The sequence below is a fragment of the Hipposideros armiger genome, unplaced genomic scaffold (assembly GCF_001890085.2).
Source record: "Hipposideros armiger isolate ML-2016 unplaced genomic scaffold, ASM189008v1 scaffold_366, whole genome shotgun sequence".
Taxonomy (NCBI): domain Eukaryota; kingdom Metazoa; phylum Chordata; class Mammalia; order Chiroptera; family Hipposideridae; genus Hipposideros; species Hipposideros armiger.
In genome coordinates, this window is record NW_017731716.1 from 1,360,058 (window position 1) to 1,380,627 (window position 20,570).

Genomic DNA, 20,570 nt, shown 5'->3' on the forward strand with positions numbered 1-20,570 from the left:
AATTCTACTTTCTGTTTCTGTGAGTTTGACTACTTTAGATGATGCATATAAGTGGAATCATGCAGTATTTGTCTTTTTATGACTGGCTCCGTTAACTTAGGTTCTCAAGGTTCATACATGTTGGAGCATATGACAGAATCTCCTTTTTTTTTAAAGGCTAAATAAGACTCCATTGTGTATATATACCACATTTTCTTTATCCATTCATCCATTGATAGACATGTATGTTGTTTCCACACAGTTACTGTGAATAATGCTGCAATGAACATGGATGTGTCACCATACCCATTTTTAAAGGCTGTATCAATTTTTCTCTTGCAGATATATTCGACTTTATGGGAGAAAATTTAGCAAAGAAGATCATGTTCTTTTTATCAAGTTATTGTATGAGCTGGTATCAATTCCAAAACTGGAAATCAGCATGATGCAGGGATTCGCCCGTCTCTTGATCAACTTACTAAAGTAAGTCAATTTCCTGTGATATCTGATAAGATTTTTTAGCTTGTTCCTTCAAGGTTTTAGGGAATGAGAACTAAGTATTCTTTGGTGAAAAGACCAAGTCCAAAATTGCCAGTTTGGATAAAAATTGCAGAAAACTTTGAGTTTAAACTATATGTGTTAACCTTTTAATTAAAATTCCATCTCCTCCATGAAGCCTTTTCTTTTCTAGTACACATTGAACTATATGTTGTCTGATTGTTTCATTTATACTAATTACCTTTCTTTATATATAGGTTGTGAGATCCTTGGAAAGATAGGGATCATTTATTCCTTTGCTTATTTCAAGGCACCCAGCATAATGCTGGAAACATAAAGTACTCCATAGATAGTGTGGGAAAACATGAAATTCATCAACACTGATGGTGGTACAAATTGAAATGCTCCCTTTTATGCCCCTTTTACCAATGCTCTGAGGTTTGAGCAGCAGCAAAAATCTGGTGCATTGTTCTACTACACACCGTGTTGTGCCAGTGGGTGGGCTGTGGATGGGGAAAGCAAAACCCACTGTGATGACAGCAACATTTAACAACTGTCCTTCCTGAATAGTATGTGGAACATACACACACCTGTGCATTCATACATATGTGTGTGTTTACCTTTTTCTAATTAGGAAAAAGGAACTTCTTTCAAGAGATGATTTAGAGTTACCTTGGAGACCACTTTATGACATGGTGGAAAGAATTTTATATTCCAAGACAGAGCACCTGGGATTAAATTGGTTTCCTAAGTAAGTATTTTCTTTCAAAGTACTTCTTTGGGAGCACTTGGGGGCTGTTAGGGGTTTGATCATAATTGAGAAATACTGTGTTATTTGAGCGACGCAAGCAAACATTTTTTTTTTTTTAGCTGACCCATCCTGCCACCTGTTGGCAGCCCAGCGGCAGCTCAGCTCAGGCTGGACTCGAACCGCTGTTGCTCAGAGCTCAAACCCTTGAGCGAGCTCTTAACCAACTGAGCCACTCGGCCGGCCCCAGACATATATTTTAAATATACTTATTTCTATGTAACTTGACTCCTAAAACAATTTTTGCCCTCTTTAAACTATATCTGAAGTTGTACTTAAGAATTTTTCACCAACATGTCTTTTAACAGCTAACATCACCATACTGGCCAAAGAAATAAGAGATTTTTGTTTGAAATCTAATATTTTGTTATTAAAATAGTAATGCACATTTGGCATTCATCATACTATATCCACACGTATTTTAATTCTTCAAGTGAAATGAATGCTTCAAGAAGAGGAGCTTTACACATTCCAGGAGGCACCCACAGCCCAGAGGGCACACACTCCCAGTTAAAGAAGCATCAGTTTCAGCGACTGAGTATTCTTAGAGCACAGACTATCGAAATACATAGTCCTTGGTTTATGTTATTTTCCAGTAATGTTTAGACATAAAAAGTTATAACTCTCTGGCTGATGACGGCCTCTTATACATATAGCCTAACTCTTCCAGATCTCTAATTGAGGTACATTTTGTATTTTATTCTGAATTTATAGACTATATAGATGATCTGCTCTGTTTGATTAATAGCGATTTCAGGCTTGACTGCAAATTATAATATCATTTTTCCCTTGTAAACATGGTTTGTCCATTTGTGATCTAGCTCTTAATTTTCTCAATCTTAGCATGTTTGGCTTAAAATACTGTCATTTATGATTGAGGTTGATTTTAGAAAATTTTTTTTCAATTTTTAATAGCTGTTTCCTCTTATTACCTACAGTTGTTTGCCATATACATATGTACTCATTTCCTAAAGAGCATCATTTTATATACCTGCATTATTTACCTTTTTCTGTTTTATAAATTAAGTCTTTAAAGATTTATTTCTGTGGCTTTTCACTTAAGTGGTCAGTCTTTGTTATACCTGTATCATAGAATTTTTTGAAAATCACAGCAGATGGCAGAGTTTAAGAGATTTTCAGGTAATAGGTAAGTAAATAGTGAAATGATGTAAATGGAAAGAGTAAAAAAGAAGTGAATCTGAACTTAGGCCCTAATTGGTTTTCAGACAGTGGTCACAAGTAGAATAGTCAGAAGTCATTTATTTCCTAAAAATTTTCATGTGTTAAAACAAGGAAACCTGTGTTTCAACCATCAGAATAGCAAAATTCATGATGAAACTCAATGGCACAGTGTTCAAATACATTTTTATAGACATTTATTATGAAAATCCAAAATTTAATGTAAAAGCTTTGTTGTAAATACTCCTTATGAGTTTTATTTCTGCTGGAAGGAGCATGGCATGGACTGGATTGATTGGGAATATTTAAAATATGAGCCCATTGAAGTTTGGACTGCAATCACCATTTCATAGATTTCAGGGACCTTTAAACTGTGTTCAGAATCAGTTATTTTTTTGAAATTTTCGTGGCTGATTATTTTGGCTGCATCTGAAACTCTTTAAATTAGGCAGTTTCTTCAGTAAGTCCTTTACTTGCTTCTTCATAACCAAGTGTCATACTTTCTGCCTTGACAGGTGTACCTTTTGCAAAGGCACCTTCTTCCTTGTAAGTCCTGTGTGGTCATTAATAAATGACCTTTCCTCTTCAAGTAATACTAGCGTTTTCCTGGAAATTTGTTAAAGCTTATCACTAAGTGTCAGTCAGTGTTTATAGTTCCTCTGCTAATTCTTGATACTGTGCTGATTACCATGTCTTTTCCTGAAGCTTCACATCATCCTTGCTCTTGTGGAAACCTTCTTCCTTAAAAGTTTCACCATTGCTGTTCTTGGCCTTTTGAAGAGAGAGCGTGACTTTGCTGAAATTATTGCTTGGTTTTAAGCAGTTATTCTCAACTCTAACAAACCCAGCACCCCCTTGTGTATTCTGTAGTTATTCTAAAATGAAATTTATAAATAATATGACCTACCTATACTCATTACCTACGCTCAGTGACAGAAATAAATATAAATAATGTCTTAACCATAAAAGAGAAATAATGGGCAAGTAGTTTATTATAAAAAATATGTATTTCAAATATCCTGGCGTTACTAAACTAAAAGACACAGTTTGGTATTCACATTTTGCCCTATTTATAATGAGTAAATTTGGATTTAAAAGAGAAAAGGTTAGCACACATTCTGTACAAGACGTACGAGAAAATGAAAGAGCAGCGTTGAATGGACATAAAAGAAATGCTAGGGGGCGGCCGAGTAGTGCTTTGGTTAAGAGCTAACTTGGGATGCCAGAGGACCCGGTTCTGATCCCACATATGAGGGCCAGTGACACTGCCCTCTACAGCTAAGATGCTGAACAATAGCTCAACCTTGAGCTGGGCTGCTGTGAGTCACTGGCGACAGCGTAGGCTGCAGTGGGTTGCCATGGGCTACCGTGTGTAGCCAGCAGCCAGCGTGAGCGGCCAGCAGCCGCAGTGAGCGGCCATTCAGAAGCTGGCGACTGATCTGTCTCGCCTGGGAAGAGTGCAATGATGGTGCCAACTTGGGCCAGTGAGCAACCTCCTCCACAACTAGACTGAAGAACAAAAGGATAGCAACTTGTCTGTTCCCCTACCCCCAATTCCCCAGTGCTGTTCCCATCCCTCAATTCCCCAATTAAAAAAAAAAAAAAGAAATGCTAGGATAAAGGATAACAGACCAGACTTAATTAAATATGACCCGAGAGGGAAATAACTTTAATTTCAGACTACTGAACTGGGAAAAAAGAAAGTTCAATATTCTTACAGAACAGCTGGCCTTATTTATAACAGTATCAGCATAATTCTTTATGTAATGATTTGGGATGGTGTAGTTATTTTGTATCACAAAACATTATTTGTGCATATTATTATTTACATACATGTGAAAGAAATAGAGGCAAAGGATGAGTTGGGGAAAGAAACATTAATATATGAGACCATAGAGAATTTGTGCAGTAGACTTCTGGGGAGAATGTCAGAATAAGATTGAAAACTAACAAGCAATGCCAAAGTAAATAAATAATGTCAATATATAATTTTCACAATATAAATTGTGCAGTGTGACAAAAGGATGACAATAAATAACATACAGCATTTTTACAACAAAATTATTAGTGAAATTCTATGACATCCTCTTGTTTTGTGTCTGCTAATTGCCAACATGATGACACTTGTTTTAAGACTTAAAACAGTCGTTAGTTAGTCTTAGTTACATATTTGCATGCAGCAACTACACTGCACAAAGATATGGCATTGCAAGTGTTGCCGTTGGAACTTCCATGATGGTTTGCTTTTTTTCTTTTAAGGAATAATGAATAACCCTTGGTAAAATTTTCAGCAAACAAATTGAAACAAGGTGGAGCCTTGTTCAATTTACATGTTGTATTCCCAAAAGATACAGTGTCCATTAAAACTGTGCTAAAAATATCTAATGTTTAAAACAGTTAACTTTTAGGTTCAAAAATTTTTAACTTGTATAACTGTGCAGTGGGACATTTGAAAGTCTTGCAGCGATTTTTTGTTGCGTCTGGCTATCCCATGAATTACAAGCTAATATATCTGGCTTCTGATCTCTAAATGATTGTGGTAATTTAAAATGTCCCATGCGTTTCCAAAATGCTTCCTACCTGTGGTTAGAGGCTCATGAGTTTGCTGTCTCTTATCTTGCATTTATGTAATCAAAAGTTTTCTGCCTTATTAATCAGTCCCTCCTGTTTTCGTATCACTGGTCCGGCACTCTTTGCTTTCTTTTTTCCTGGTTTTAAATTTCTAAGATCTAGGTCTTCTAGTTCCTAAAACACTATTCTTTTTCCTGTACTGTCAACCTGTCAACTTAATACCTCCTTTCTTTTCTCCAGGGCTCTGAGGTATTTCCTTAAAATACCTGGTGTGAGGAATTTCTTGGAAGTTTTACATTTTATCTTAAACATTCATATCTGTATTGGGCTCATTAAGTAATTTTTCCATAACTAAAAATTTCTTTGCTATTTATCTTTGACTAAAATTGATGCTGCAAGAAAATGAATCGTATTGGTCCAGTGGCTTGGAGTACTCATACATAGGGCTGTGTATCTCCTCTAAACAGGGTACACATTGGCAGCTCTGTAGATGCAGCCTCTTTTTTTTTTTTTTTTAAATTGGGGAATTGGGGGAAGGGGAACAGACAAGTTGCTGTCCTTTTGTTCTTCAGTCTAGTTGTGGAGGACATTGCTTCACTAGCCCAAGTTGGTACCATCATTGCACTCTTCCCCGGGCGAGGCAGACCAGTCGCCGGCCTCTGGATGGCCGCTCACGGCGGCTGCTGGTCGCTCACGCTGGCTGCTGGCTACACATGGTAGCCCATGGCAACCCACTGCAGCAGGGGCTGCAGCCTAAGTCATCGCCGGTGACTCACGGCAGCCCAGCTCCAGGTTGAGCTGCTGTTCAGCATCTTAGCTGTAAAGGGCAGTGTCACAGGCCCTCATGTGTGGGATCCGACCTGGGGCCCTCTGGCGTCCCAAGCCAGTTCTTAACCAACGCGCCACTCGGCCAGCTCAATGCAGCCTCTTTGTAAAAATGACAATGTGTTCCTATTTGAAGGGATCAGAAAGAATACTGTGGATCTGGAATTACTTTTGAGGAGACTCTTGCTTGAAGAGAGGCAGCACTGTAGGAGAAAATTAGAAAATTAATGTCTAAAGAAATGAGAAAAAAATACACTTAAAACATTTTTCAGGACTAATTTATTCTTTATTCTTTCTCTCTCATTTTCTGTAATCTTTTTACTGTTATATATTTACTTCTGCCTTTGAAAGGAGTATCTGTTACCTTATTTCCATTCAGATTATACTATATAAAGTTATAAAACTTCAGCTTTGAAAGATTGTCAAATTCTTTGGCTCTTGCACTTGCTTGATCACAATTCCGGTGATGTGAAAATCAGAGAAACCTCGCAGTCTTGGTTCTTATGCAGAAATGTTAGAGAAAACAGTTGGAGAGCTATATGATAGTATGTTTGCTTTATGTTCCTCAGAGCTAATCTCTGTTTGATGAATTTCTAAGAGGGAATCATTTCAAACATAAAATTTACTTTTTTACTTAAAATTCTGTTTAGTGCACTAGTATAGCAAGTGTTTATGGTGAGGGGCTAAAATTACTACCTTTTACAAACATTTCAGAAAACCCCTCAAAGAGCCCTGTAATGTGGTATGTTTTTGGAATTGGTATTTTGAGTATTTTCATCTTAGATGTATTCTGACACATTTTTAAACAGTTTTGTCAGCTGACTGCATGTGTTCATACTATTTTTAGAATACTATTTTTATAATCAAAAGTGAAAGGTTACTTCATTTAACTGTTTGTCTTCCAAATCTTTAACTCATGTACCTTGTGTGTCATTATTGAAACCACTGCTTAGAGTGCAATACATTGCAGTATGATTTGAGAAGCAGTTGCATTGTTTGGAGTAAGGATTATTAAACTTCTTTCCCCTTCTTTTTTCCCTTCTCTCTCTCCTTCCTTCTTCTGTATTTTGCCTCAGGGGCAAAGACCCTTTTCACTCTCATCTGTTTCTACTTTCTACTGGAAAAACAATTTGTAGGATTTTTTTTTTTATTCAATAGAAAAATTAAAATTGGAAAGGAGCTAGGTAGTTGTGAAGTTCACATTAGCAACATAAGAATTGCTTACTTCATAAAAGAAGCCTTTGAATCTTATGGGGATGATTTTATTTCATAAAACAATGTCCCATATGCTTAATTGGAATAACAGTATTGCAAGTTACTAGTGTAGGCAGCACACCAATGAAGGATATTGCTACCAACAGAATGTGGGAAATTATACATACATTAGCTTTTACACAATGGGCATGGACAATTCATGTTTTATTATGTGTATAAATTTATTTCGTCTTCTCACTACCATTTTATTTTTTCTGTGTTTGGTGTTAAAGGTTTACATGTTTGCATCGTGAGTAGTTTGGGCCTGGATAACTCAGTTACTTTAAAAAATATATTTTTAGTATGTCTATATACTTTTAAGTATATATTAATATATTTTTAAGTATATCTATTTTTCTTTCATATATATTGTTTAAGGGGATCATATAGTATTAAACTCTTTCATTTTTCATATTAATTTACCTCTGGAGAGATTTCCCTGATATTTCCCTTTTCTGGTACTTTTTTTTTATGGCATTTTTTCTCTATTGATCTATTGGAGGACCATTTGAATTGGTGCTCTTATCCTTAAGATACAGTTAAATCTTTTATTCCCCCATCAACACATGGAAATAACATGTTCTTAACCTCTGCTGGGAATTCCCTGACACATGTGGCCACATTTATAAGCTTAAGACCAGTAGTTCAGGAATGATCTCTAGCTACAGAATTTAACATGGTAATGAAATGATGAAAGTAATTTCTTTGAGAACCTGTTGAAATTTATAACAGTTGTTTTATTAATAAATGATTATTCATATGGCATTTGCAATGATTTTTAACATGGTATTTGAGGAACGTTCTGTGTGCTTTTTAAAACTTTTATTTGGAGATTACAGAGTAAGTGGTTGGTTTTTTGTTTTTTTTTTATTAATGACTTGATAGTGTTTCTTCCAAAAGGTGTTCCCTGTACTACAGTGATCTTTTTTTGGAAACTGATCTTTTAAAAGCAATTTTAACTTCGTTACAGTAAAATTATCTTGACCCTAATTTGTGTGAAGTGACGGAAAAATAACTACTTGCTGATTTAATGAAGCAATAGTTGATCATGAAAGATTAGATATAAGAGGGCCGGCCGAGTGGCTCAGTTGGTTAAGAGCTTGCTGAAGAGTTTGAGCTCTGAGCAACAGTGGTTCGATTCCCGGCCCAAGCTGAGCAGCCGCTGAGCTGCCAACAGGTGGCGGGATGGCTCAGCTAAAAAAAAAAAGATTAGATATGAGATCAATAGTGTTTGACTAATTGATGGTGGATATGTTTAGATTTAGAGAAAGCAGGTAAATTTGAGTTCTTTAGATAAAAGAAAACAGTGTATAAGCAATTACGATTAAATAATAAGATAAAAGCAGAGGTATATAGAATAGACCAATGTTTCAGTTTCCCAGTTTATGAAAACGTATATATGACTATTCTGAAGTTAAATTTTAGTTCAAGAATTGTCAGGTGAAGCTGTGAAAGTACTTTTTGGTGTGGCCAGTCCACAGGTCCCTTATCTTGCATATATCATTTGCTGTACATTTCTTTGGATTAGAAGTGAATGTTGGCCTGATAGGTAAGGGGAGGAGGTAGGCAGTGTAATCCTCCAGGTTTACGTTAAGTCTACTATCTCAGTGACTTGTAATTGGAGACTAAGCCTTTTGCCTTTCTGCAGGCCTCTCTGCTCCATATTTGGCATTTGCTTTATTAATGTCATCATAGGGAATCATAAAGAATGTCATCATAAGGTAATTGCAGTCCAGAGAGGAAAATTGACACAGAGTCATTTGTTAAATCTGGGACAAGCGCTCAAGAACTGGAACAAGAACTTACTTTCTGCCCTAATAAGTAGGGTGGCAGTTGGGGGAGGAATTTCCTATTTTGATGTGATTTCTAAATCATAAATTAATAGCTACCCAAAGGCAGGAGTATAAATATAAAAACAAAATGAAAATGAGCACAAAAAATTCAGTTCTTAAAATATAATTTATTTTGGCTAAGTATGAAGTAAGAATTGTGGTTAACATTTATTGTGCTTAATTCTGGGTCAGAATTAACTGCTTTACGTTACCGCACTTAACTTTTATAACAGCCTTGTGAGAGGTAGATATTATTGCTCTCTCATAGATGGGAAAACTGAGGCTATAATATTGCACTACTGATATTGCAGAACTGATATTCAAATTCAGACCTGCCTGACTCTGAGCACAAGTGGAGAACCATTACATGATATACTTTGGCTTTCTTTTCAACTTAGCATGCCTTTACTAAGAAGTAGGGTGTGAGAAAACCCATCCAAAGCTTAGTCCCTATGTAGATCCCTTGTAATTTAAAAAAAAAAAAAAAAAGTTTTTATTTGTTATCACTTTAGTGTTACAAATTTCCAACAATTGGAAACGTATGTAGTGATTATTCACTCCCTCTAAAAATTAGTGAAATAGAGTCTAGTAGCATCTAGCCTTAACCTTTTATTTTATTTTTAAACAGAAACATTGTTCCCTTCATCTTGAGAGATTACAAGAATCACAAAAGGTCACTATACAGATATTACAGGTTAGAGAGATTGTACCCTTTTCTGGATAGAGCATAAATTCAATGGCCACAGGCCTTATATATAAGGAGGGGTTGAAGTTGACTTTATTTAGATTAACTAAATCATATTCCCACATACCTATTCCTCTGAGTGAAGTGACAGCTATCAGGTATTACAACTAACCTATTCTAAAGAGTGAAGGGAACTGTAGAAAACATAGCTATGCAGCCTTTTTTATGACTTGCTTTCTAGAACCATTTTTGACATGTGGAAGTTTATTGGTAGAATAGAATAGTTACCAGTGCAAATAGCAGGTTTTCTGTGTTATGCTCTCAAATGAGTTGTCACAGAAACAGTAAAATAAATGAAAAGTTAATGTGAACACAAACTTTAGGAATGGTAGAATTATAGATCTTCTACTTATAATTGTAGTCTTCGACAGAAAGTTTACCATTTTAGAATTATCTTTTTAAAATCTGCATTTAAGTTGATCTGTTTAGTTTGGAATTAGATGGCCTTTAAACCTTGCCTATTAATTCTGTAATTTGTTTCTAAATGGGGTTCTTCAGTCCAAACTGAAAGATCCAAAGATATGTCCTCTTTATTGCCCTGATGGAAAATGTTTATTGAGCATTGTAAGTAAGTAAATAAATAAACACATAGCCTTGTTATAAACACTTTGGCAGTGCCCAGAAATAAAAAATATTATAGTCATGGTCTTCAGGGAGTTTTAAATGTAGTTGGAGAGAAGTTTGCCCCCCTATTTTTGTTTTTACTAGGCAAACTTAGATGTTCTCTAAACTAAAATCTGTGTTTCTGTGAACTGCTTAGCTGTTTTATGAGAGAAGGTAGACTCTCTGATGATCAGAGAAAATGCTCCATGATGGTTTTCTGGCCAGATAGTCGTCTTTTTTATTTTTGAATTATCTCATGAGTTGTAGCCCAGTTTCCTCTTCAGTGAATTGTTTTTGAGTGGTTTTGAAATTAAAGAGGATTTCTACTGCTTCAAGTAATAAAATTATAGTTTTCTTTCTTAGTTATATAATACATGGATCACTTGTGCTAAGTTTAGTTTGTGTTATTCCTTGGAATTTCACTAAAGGTTAGTTCTTAAGCTTTAAGAGAAATTGGATAGACTTCTGGACTTAAGAATTTCAAGAGAAAGTATCAGATGGAAGCACTGCCTGAATGTTACCCCTTCCCCCCATAATTTTTTTTTTCTTGAGATTTGGGGACTTGCTTTATTTTTACTTATACACATCATACTCTAGGCACACATTTATTTTAAAACTGCAGTTCAAAATTACCTAATGCCCCTTTGTTTTATTTATTTGCATTTGACTTCTTTTTACTGTGGTCTAGTTAATATATTAAATATTCCATTGTGATCATGTGTGTTTAAACCAGTACATATTGGCCTTTTCATTAAACCAATTGTTAATTATAAATTTACAGATAAGTATTTGTTGTTTTCCATGTTCACTTGAGCCACCTACAAGTTGGAAAATAGGTTGTAGCTTTTAAAGTTACTGAACTGACTTTATAAGTAGCTGGTCAAAAAGATGGCTGTTGCTTTTTTGATTATTGTTGCTGGCAATAAAGTACCTTGGGGGATTATAGAACTGTCATCAGTTGGTTACAGAAAACTAGTTTTTGGCAGTTGCTGATAGAAACACGTCAAATTTTGTCTGCTGTTTGTTTTTATATAAAAGCACTTTAATAAAAATTTAAAATTAGTATTTGAGGTATTAAGCCACAACATATTTTTTGATGTATTGATAAGTATGGTCATTGCTGCCTACTTTGTAAAGATTGAAAATAATTTCTCCTTTTCCTAATTTTTTTTCCCTTTAGTTCATAGCAGAGAATGAGCGAAGTGAGGGCAAAGGAAAGAATAGATTACAGAGTTGAGGTAGTTAAACCTTGTAGTTGTTTGTGTATGAAAGAAAAGATTAGTTATTGCATGTACACAGATAATATCTAAATTTATGAACAGATCTTAGAGATGTTTACTAATTGAATTAGATGTGTTTTTAAAATACACCACGCTAATTTATCAAATGGCTTTTTACCCCTCCAGCTCTGTAGAAAATGTTCTCAAAACACTCGTGAAAAGCTGCCGACCGTAAGTAGCTTCTCAATTTATAAAGCTTCTTGTTTCTGTGGGCTTTCCTCTATCATTACTATGTTTTAAAGAGGAAATTAAAGGTATAGTTTCTGACATTATGATGTTAAGTCCCTGGGTACAACATATCATTTCCAATAATTGAACTGAATTTTTCAGATTTCATTTATACATTTAGAAATGTTTAAGTGGTGTGTCAGTCACCCATTATAAACTAAGAATGCCATAATTTATGTATAATCATCTTTATTTGAAAGGTTATTTGAGAGCATTGTTACTTAGATAAAAAATATTTTCTAAAATGAACACTGTAAGTGTATTGCATTAAAATATGAGTAATAACAGGAAGGTGATCTGTACATTTTTTTCCTAGTATGTTCTCTTTCATTAGAATATTAGACTCGAAATATCCACATTCTGATGTTTAAAGACAAATATGCATAGAATTTAGTTTTGATTAATTAAAGTCAAGTTCTTTGGACTTGAACTATTTTTCTTGTTCATGTTTATCAGGCTGTTCTTATGGATGCAGGGAATTCTTTTGCAGGGAAGTCCCTATGTTTGTTTATCATATGCTTATAACATAAGTTAAAGTTATTTTATAAATCAGGCATTTGTTGCTGGCCTAGTGTACTAGTCAGTCTTGAGCAAATGTATTTTCAGGATATAAAATGTCTTCCCTTTTGAGACTTAAGGTGTGACTTGAGTCATAAGCCACCAAGGAGCAGTGTCATTTTGTACTAAGTAAGCAGTTACTCTCCTGGCCCGTGTTTCCTCACTGGAAACTTGATCATAACTGAGATACCTACTGGTTTTTAGGTTGTTAGGTAATTCATGGAACACCTAAGCTTTTATTTTTGGTTAACTGAGAAATTAGGAAGGGGAGTTGATGCATGAGAGTTTTGAAGGCTGAATGTGTCCTGCTTCTTGAAAAAGACCTAACTATGGCACCATGAACCCCAGCACATAATGTATGATGAGCTCAATAGGAGTGTTCCTAGAATTGGAATTTTATTTTTCACAGAAAGGAATGATATGTGATTCCAGTTACACAGATGTGTAAAGATATAATAGGATCAATAATACAATGTATAAGCCAAACCCACAACTGTATTTGAAAGTTGAAAGTTTCCTAACTTTTTGGCCATACCCAAAGCAGAATTTCTCATATGCTTTTTATTATTTTAAACCCCTTAATTTGGTAAATTGTACATTGACCTTTGTTTTGTGTGTATGCGCACACTTCAGATTTTAATTTTCTAAATCTCCTCTACCCCAGGGACGCTCCTCCCCATTTCATAGACATTGTAGAATGTTAGAGCCTATAGGACCAGATCATCTAGTGCAGTCCCCCCTTGTGTACCGGAGGAGGACTTGGTGGTCCAGTGAAGAGGGTAAATTGTTTGTCCAAAGGTACCTAGAGATGGATGTTCTTTCTCGCTACACTGATTATGTATTTCTTACATAGACTGGATTCTCTATGACAAGATTTTCTGTTGCTATTACATAGCACACAGGAAGGAAAATTACAACAACCATGTTTAAGTTTGTAGGTAATTTGAGTGATTTGGTATTTTATCTGAGTTTTATTAACTTTATAGCATTTTTCTAAGTCCCATAGACAAGAAGAAGATTTTCCTTATCCTAAGTGTGTCAGGGTATGTAGAGTTGTAAAAATGTGTGTTTCTTCTAGGCCAGCTTGACATTTGTAATATGTGATGTATTTTATAAAATCCATTCTCCTCCTCCCCCTTTTTTGTTAGTCGTATATTGATAATGTAGAGCTTTTAGCCACTGATGAGATACATGAAAACCTTCTTTTTTATTAGATATTTTCCAGTGGATGCAACAGCTGAGATGCTAGAAGAATGGCGGCCTTTAATGTGCCCTTTTGATGTAACAATGCAAAAGGCTATCACTTATTTTGAAATATTTCTTCCTACCTCCCTTCCTCCAGAACTTCATCATAAAGGTTTTAAGTAAGTATATACGTATCTTGACAAATTCTAGGATACAGCAGGGAATACAGATATGTAGGCAAACTAGTAAAGCAGTGTGAAGTAAACAAATTTTAATAACTCAACCATTATGTTTATTATACTCGAAGTGTATGAAGGCTAAAGCAGTTAAATGGAAGGTTGTAAATAGAATAATGCTTGTATGTCAAGCCAAATAAGATGAGAGCTTTAATTTCAGAAATCGAGAGAGAAAGAATAATCAATGCAAAAAGGGGTGGAACATATCAATAAATAGGCAGTGATAGAAATGTTAAATTGCATAGAATTTAAAAAAAGGAAGAGTGTTTTCCTAAAATTTGGTTTTAACCCTCATCCTGTGTAGTTTTCCTTGAGTCTCTCTCACTATAATATTTTAAAAACTTATTCTAGTCTTTGCACCATTTTTAAGAATGATTTTTTTCTAAATAACTGTAGGTATATAACAGACCCTAGAAGGAAAAATATTTAGACTATACTTTTATAAAAAAAAGAAAAAGGTATGAAAAAAGACTGGAAGGATAATAGTAATTATTACCATGTTATGGATTCATGCTTAATCCACCCACCCTTGTGTTTTCTATGGTGAGATGTAAAACCTTTTATTTATGTCAAGTCAGAAGTTTTGTATATTGCCATATATTTATGAAAATTTAATTTTAATTCAAAAATTCTAAAACCTTAATTTTTTTGACATTTTTAATGGTTCATTAATATTCAAACATTTTCTTGCCCCTATATTTTCTATTTCTTTAATTGAGATAGTTTCTCCCACTATAATTTAAGTGCACCTAATACTTTGTGGCTCCTTTATTTTGTGGAACATTCACTACAGTGCTAGTTAATGGTGTAATTACTAATTGGCTTATTAAAGACTAGAAAGTAAGGGAGAGTTGCAAGAACAGGTAGCAACAGGAAAACATTACCAAATGAGAAAGGAGGGAGAGGAAGGAGAAACTTGTAAACAGCATTAGATGGCGGTGGACAATAAGGACTTAACAATGAAGAAAAAGTTGTATGAGATTAGTCTTTTCAGCATAAATAAGTTGGAATATTCAGACAAAAACAGTCTTTTGTTCCATTAACTTTGTAACTTTCAGTGTTATTTTTTCTAGGTTGTATAGTTATCAGTAGGAATAATAGGTTAAAAAATACAAAGGACGCCTGGCTTTGAACCACTTTCTATAAATCACTTGTTATTCATAATAAGTTGTTTTTTTTTCCTTCAGACTTTGGTTTGATGAATTAATTGGCCTTTGGGTTTCAGTGCAAAATCTCCCACAGTGGGAGGGGGTGAGTAGCTCATTTTTCCTCCTATGCTTTTCATTTTGGAAATAAATATGTGAATCATTTGATAAGGAACTTCGGTTCCCTAGAATTGGCTAGTAACAGTGTTGTAATCAGTTTTCTAAATTTTATTTGCTGTTTTCTACCAGAAGTAGACATTTCTTTATTTTGGTTGTATCACTATGTAGAATTATACGCATGTAATGTGAAATGCATGAAATATGAGGCCCTGTTGTTTGTTTCCTTTCGTGCCCTCCCTCGCATGTTGCTGGACCCACGGTGGATGCTTTGTACATGCCTATTGGATTGAAATTGCTTTTTCTGTTTGCAGTATGGGTGGTGCTTTGTCATTTCCCTTTTTATAAACATTTTAACTACAGTTGATTTTTAAAATGGACATCAATAATTAGACCTTAAATTTGGAGATTTTTAGAAAAAACTGAGTTATTAACTATGTATTAAGGTATGCTAATGATTGCTGAAAAAAATAAATGAATAAGGCCTGTGATTATGACATTCAAAACAACAGCAAATGTATTTACTTAACTGTCTTTTTCTGTTTACTTTCAGCAACTAGTAAATCTTTTTGCTCGATTGGCTACAGATAATATAGGGTACATAGACTGGGATCCATATGTACCGAAGGTAATTACGAACATTTGGACATATACAATAGCACTGCCATTACTTTTATGTCTTTAAGAAGTGTGTTTTATATGCTAATTCCTGGCACCACTTAAAATATTTTCTTAGCATTAATAAAAACATAATTTACAGGGTGAATCCTTTATTTTCAAAAAGTAATTGGATCATATCACGATGTCAAAAAATGTGCGATTTTTTTTGTCTTACCTATGCAGGGCATGAACTATTAAGTTTCAGAGTGAGTAATTTAGAAAGTGCTAAGTATGCTATTCAGGGAGTCATACATTTTTTACCTTCCAATGAATTTTGTGAATTGTATTTGATTGCTATTCTAGTGTGTTCTCCACTTTTTCTATCACATGTATTTTCCTAGAGTACGTAAAGCTAGAGTGTCTCTGGGTTCAGTGTTAACATTGCATCTTTAGTATTGTTTCACCTGCAGGAGAGTCACCTGTAGAGCCTCCGTGGGGCTGGAGTCGGGCATCTGGTTGATTCCGAAGCCTGTGGTGACAGCAGGGCAGGGCTGGGGACCAACAACGGCAAATGCTCTGTTGGCCTTTGCTTGTGCTGTCTTCCTGTGTAAACTAAGAAGTGATTTTTCTCCAGCATTGGGCCCCCTATCTGTTAGTAATGACAGATTTAAAATAGAAATTTAATTGTATTAAAATGAGACTATTAAATGACATTAAAATGCAAATTCTTAGGGGAACAAAATCAAGCCAGTGTTAAAATTTAGAGAGGGGAAGTAATCTGCCAGAAGATGTTTCCATTTTGTGCATTTTTGGCATGGAATGAGAGTGTAGGAAAAGAATTTTTTTGTGTTTTTAGAAAGAAAGGAGTCAAAATATTTCATGTTTAAGTTCAGTTATCGACGTTTTGCCTTTTTACGTTTTTACTATATCTCACTTGTCTGTTTTGGGTATATGCATATAGCTGTTTCATATCCACATGCTTGTCACTTCAGAGTGTCATTTAAAAATTTTTATAGATATTTATATATAATTTTTAAAGAAGAAAGCAGATTACTAAGCAGTAATCTTGCTTAAGAACTGATCAAATGAGAATACATCCAATAACACTACTATCTAACATTTAAAAGTTATTTAAGAAAAAAATTACTTGATATCTGTAAATATGTATTCTTAATTCTTTTTTTTTTTTCTTTTTAAAGATATTTACAAGAATTCTGAGAAGCTTGAACCTCCCAGTGGGAAGCAGTCAAGTGTTAGTCCCAAGATTTTTAACAAATGCTTATGATATAGGACATGCTGTAATATGGATCACTGCCATGATGGTTTGTAATACATTATATTTGCTTTATATAGTTAATTTAATTTTATGTTAACCATACCAAAATTCTGTATAGTCACACAAGTCTATATTAGTAGTGGCTGAATTGGTCACTTGATTCTTGGATATTTTCAGCCTCAGAATTGTACTCATAATGTACTATTTATAAGTGTTCATAACCAGTGAACCTTAAAACGAGAGTCAAAAGTTTAGAGTTTTGGGAGATTCAGAATATCTGTAAGTTTTACAGACCAGGAACCAGACTCATAGATTAAAGGACTTTGTCAAGGTAAAATTGAGAATGTACATATGATCAGTATTAATGCTTTCAGTATCAATGTTCACATGAAACATTGTGCTGAACGCAAAGTTTATTAAGAAAGTAATTGTAGTGAAAGGAAAAGTGAAGGATTTTACTGACAACATTGAAGAAAAGTAAAAATATATCCACATGCTTGGATTTCAACATTATCTTTTAAATAAGAATATAGAACCTTATGATATAATGATATAATAAACCCACAAAAATTTTCTTAACAGTTTTGAAAAAGAAAGAATATAGAACAACTTTATACTATAATTTTCTCGATTGTCATTCATATTTCTTCTATAGTTATTGTCTCCTTTAATAATTATTCCATTTGGTATTTTCTCCCAGATTATGTTGTTGTTTAGCTGGTTGTTTTGTATTGGTTGTTTCTGTGGAAAAGGCTGGTTGGGAGAGGTATAGCTCTTAAATTTTATTTTAAGATTAAAAGAGAAAAATGAAATTCAAGCTCCTCCTGTTTTTGCTATTTCATTATTAAACAGTGGAAATCCCATTTTTCTGTTGTGCAATAACTCTTGGATGTTTACTATCTTAACGTAAGCAATGAGTTGGAACTCATTAGTACCAGGCTTATTTTAGTTAATGTTGTGATTTTTTTCTCAACAGTTCTCATTGGCAGCTTCGTTTTGTGTTTAATATACATATTGAATATAATTTAAAAATCAACAATGCTAAATGTTATGTTAGAATTTTGAAATTTTTGTTGGTATTTTGCTATGGAATTATTATGGTCTCTTTAGTGGTTGCCCTATTCTAGATTGGGAAATATGAACATGGATTTCATTTCAGTAGGAAAACATGTTCCTAATGTAACTTGACATTCTGTCCTAAGTTTGTGCTGTTTATTGAAAGAAGATCACCTTAAGACAGGAGGTTTCAAGGTCAAGTTGTATGTAGTTCTTTTTCCCAAGGTTCTACTTGATAAGATGAATACTAGCCTATTCCCTCATTTTCCTCCTGGGTTATGTAGAACAGGTTTAATTGTTTGAAACATTTAGAAGTAATAATATAATAATAAAATATTTTATGCATTTGTGTAAATCTTAACCTCTGCATGTCCTGCAATGAGAAATTCAATTCTTGAATCACTTGAGGAATGTTTTTTATGTCTGATGTTACCTCTCTTGATTATTTTAAATGACAATCCTAGTGACAGAAGTTATTTGATTGCATAAGAGTAACAGATCCTGTTATCCTAAATTGGAAAATATCTTTTCAGTTTTCTAATTTGGATTCAGTGAGTTGCCCTTATTTTTAATAGAATGCTTTGAATTGATTTGTGTGAAGTTCATTGAAGAATGTTATTTACTCTTATTTAGAGGTAGAATTGATTTTTGTCAATGGAATGAACATGAGCCAAATTAGAGATTTATATGTAAGCTTAGGCCTGTTAACCCCTTTGATTTTACAGTATAATGTAGGTACTGATATTTTTACCTTTTATCTGAACAGGGTGGACCAAGTAAGCTAGTGCAAAAACATTTGGCTGGTTTGTTTAACAGCATCACATCTTTTTACCATCCTTCAAATAATGGGCGGTGGCTGGTGAGTGTGTTCGTTTTTCACTCTAGAGGGTTTGGAATTTTTAAAGATATTGTCACATGTAACTATTGCCTATTGTGTAACCTGTTATACATTTTCTGTCCTTCATATAAGCTTTGGCTATGTGTAAGTCATTAAGGTCAAGTTAACTTTCTGTGTTCATAAATCATATGTAAACAAATTAAGATAGTATTGGTGTAGTAACTGGTGACAAAATGCTACATTCTGGTAACAGAATGGTAACAAAAATGCCACCAAAGCATGGAATTATGTTTTCAGTTTTATTGTGTCAGTTTTTGTTTTAAACGACTTTTCATGTAATATAAGATGGTGTGGTGCAAGAAGTTAAAACTGAAATTTGAAACACATTTGTATTATTATCAATAGTTAATTGGTATGAGTATTTTATTCTATCAAGATATACCATGTAGGTCTTTGTAATATTATAAGAGCCGTTTTAAAAATCTTTCCTTGGGGAGGGTACAGAGAAACCATGAATACCTATGTGAGAAATAGAACCTACCTAGGACTTGTTGCTTCTGTGTCCCCAGAACAAGTTAATGAAACTACTTCAGCGGTTGCCAAACAGTGTTGTTAGAAGATTGCATCGTGAAAGATACAAGAAGCCTTCTTGGTTAACTCCTGTGCCTGATAGCCATAAGCTTACTGATCAAGATGTTACAGACTTTGTACAATGTATTATTCAACCTGTCCTCTTGGCTATGTTTAGCAAAACTGGTAGTTTAGAAGCAGCCCAGGCTCTGCAGAATCTTGCACTCATGAGACCTGAGTTAGTAATCCCCCCTGTACTTGAAAGGTAAGTGTAGCTTTACATGTTTTGTTGAAGCCTCAGCCCTGGCTACAGCTATTCTGGTTTTCTCTTCCTTCTACTCTTCTATTCTGCTTTGTTTTCTGTGGCTTCTGTTTTGCCATCTTTTTAAAAGTATAAAATAGAAATTTCAGCATTTTAGTAAGATGGTTTTTCTATAAAAGGGGTGAGAGGAGTAGTTGTAATTTGTTATTCCTGAATTCTAATAATACCATTAGATTAGATGCAATACTATTGGAATGTGAAAGTGGATTAAGATGGTTGGAATAAAGCAAATTCTACCGGTTTATGTTCTTTTTCACTGTGGAATTTGCATGGAGAAAGGCTGTGAAATGCAGGGGTTGGGGAAACATGTACCTTTCCTTTATTTGTATAATTCTGTTAACGTTGAGAGCAAACATTCACTCAAAATATTCTGCTAGCTACAAACCTTTAAACCAAAGTACATTTTATGAATTTAGTATACTTAATGCATTATATATGTTTATCATAGAAATTTATTTTAAAAATTCTGTTTTCAAACTGTAGAACATATCCTGCACTAGAGACTTTAACAGAACCTCACCAGCTCACAGCTACTTTAAGTTGTGTAATTGGAGTGGCCCGCAGTTTGGTATCAGGGGGCCGATGGTTTCCTGAAGGTCCAACACACATGCTACCTCTGCTGATGAGAGCGTTGCCTGGGGTGGACCCAAATGACTTCAGTAAATGCATGGTGAGCACACTGAGGACTCTGGTTTGTATCTGAACTATCATTGTGGGAATAGGCATCCTGTGAATTTTACTTTAAAAACTCTTTAGTACGTAATTCAGTATAAAATAATAACAGAATAATAATAGACTTCTCTGTAGACGCCCAAGTTTAGATCTGTGGACAGCTAGTTGATCTATATAACATCTTCCTTCATAA

At 34.3% G+C, this 20,570-nt stretch overlaps 1 protein-coding gene across 1 annotated transcript in view; it reads left to right on the top strand.

Moving 5' to 3' along the window:
• PSME4 (proteasome activator subunit 4) overlaps positions 1-20,570 on the top strand; it is a 91,462-nt gene that overhangs the window by 17,622 nt on the left and 53,270 nt on the right. The window contains exons 2-11 of the mRNA XM_019662108.1: positions 322-462; positions 1,112-1,228; positions 11,701-11,745; positions 13,575-13,724; positions 14,969-15,032; positions 15,597-15,671; positions 16,843-16,965; positions 18,742-18,834; positions 19,383-19,648; positions 20,189-20,375. Of these exons, the coding sequence (XP_019517653.1) occupies positions 322-462; positions 1,112-1,228; positions 11,701-11,745; positions 13,575-13,724; positions 14,969-15,032; positions 15,597-15,671; positions 16,843-16,965; positions 18,742-18,834; positions 19,383-19,648; positions 20,189-20,375 (1,261 nt within the window). The remainder of the gene's footprint in view (positions 1-321; positions 463-1,111; positions 1,229-11,700; positions 11,746-13,574; positions 13,725-14,968; positions 15,033-15,596; positions 15,672-16,842; positions 16,966-18,741; positions 18,835-19,382; positions 19,649-20,188; positions 20,376-20,570) is intronic.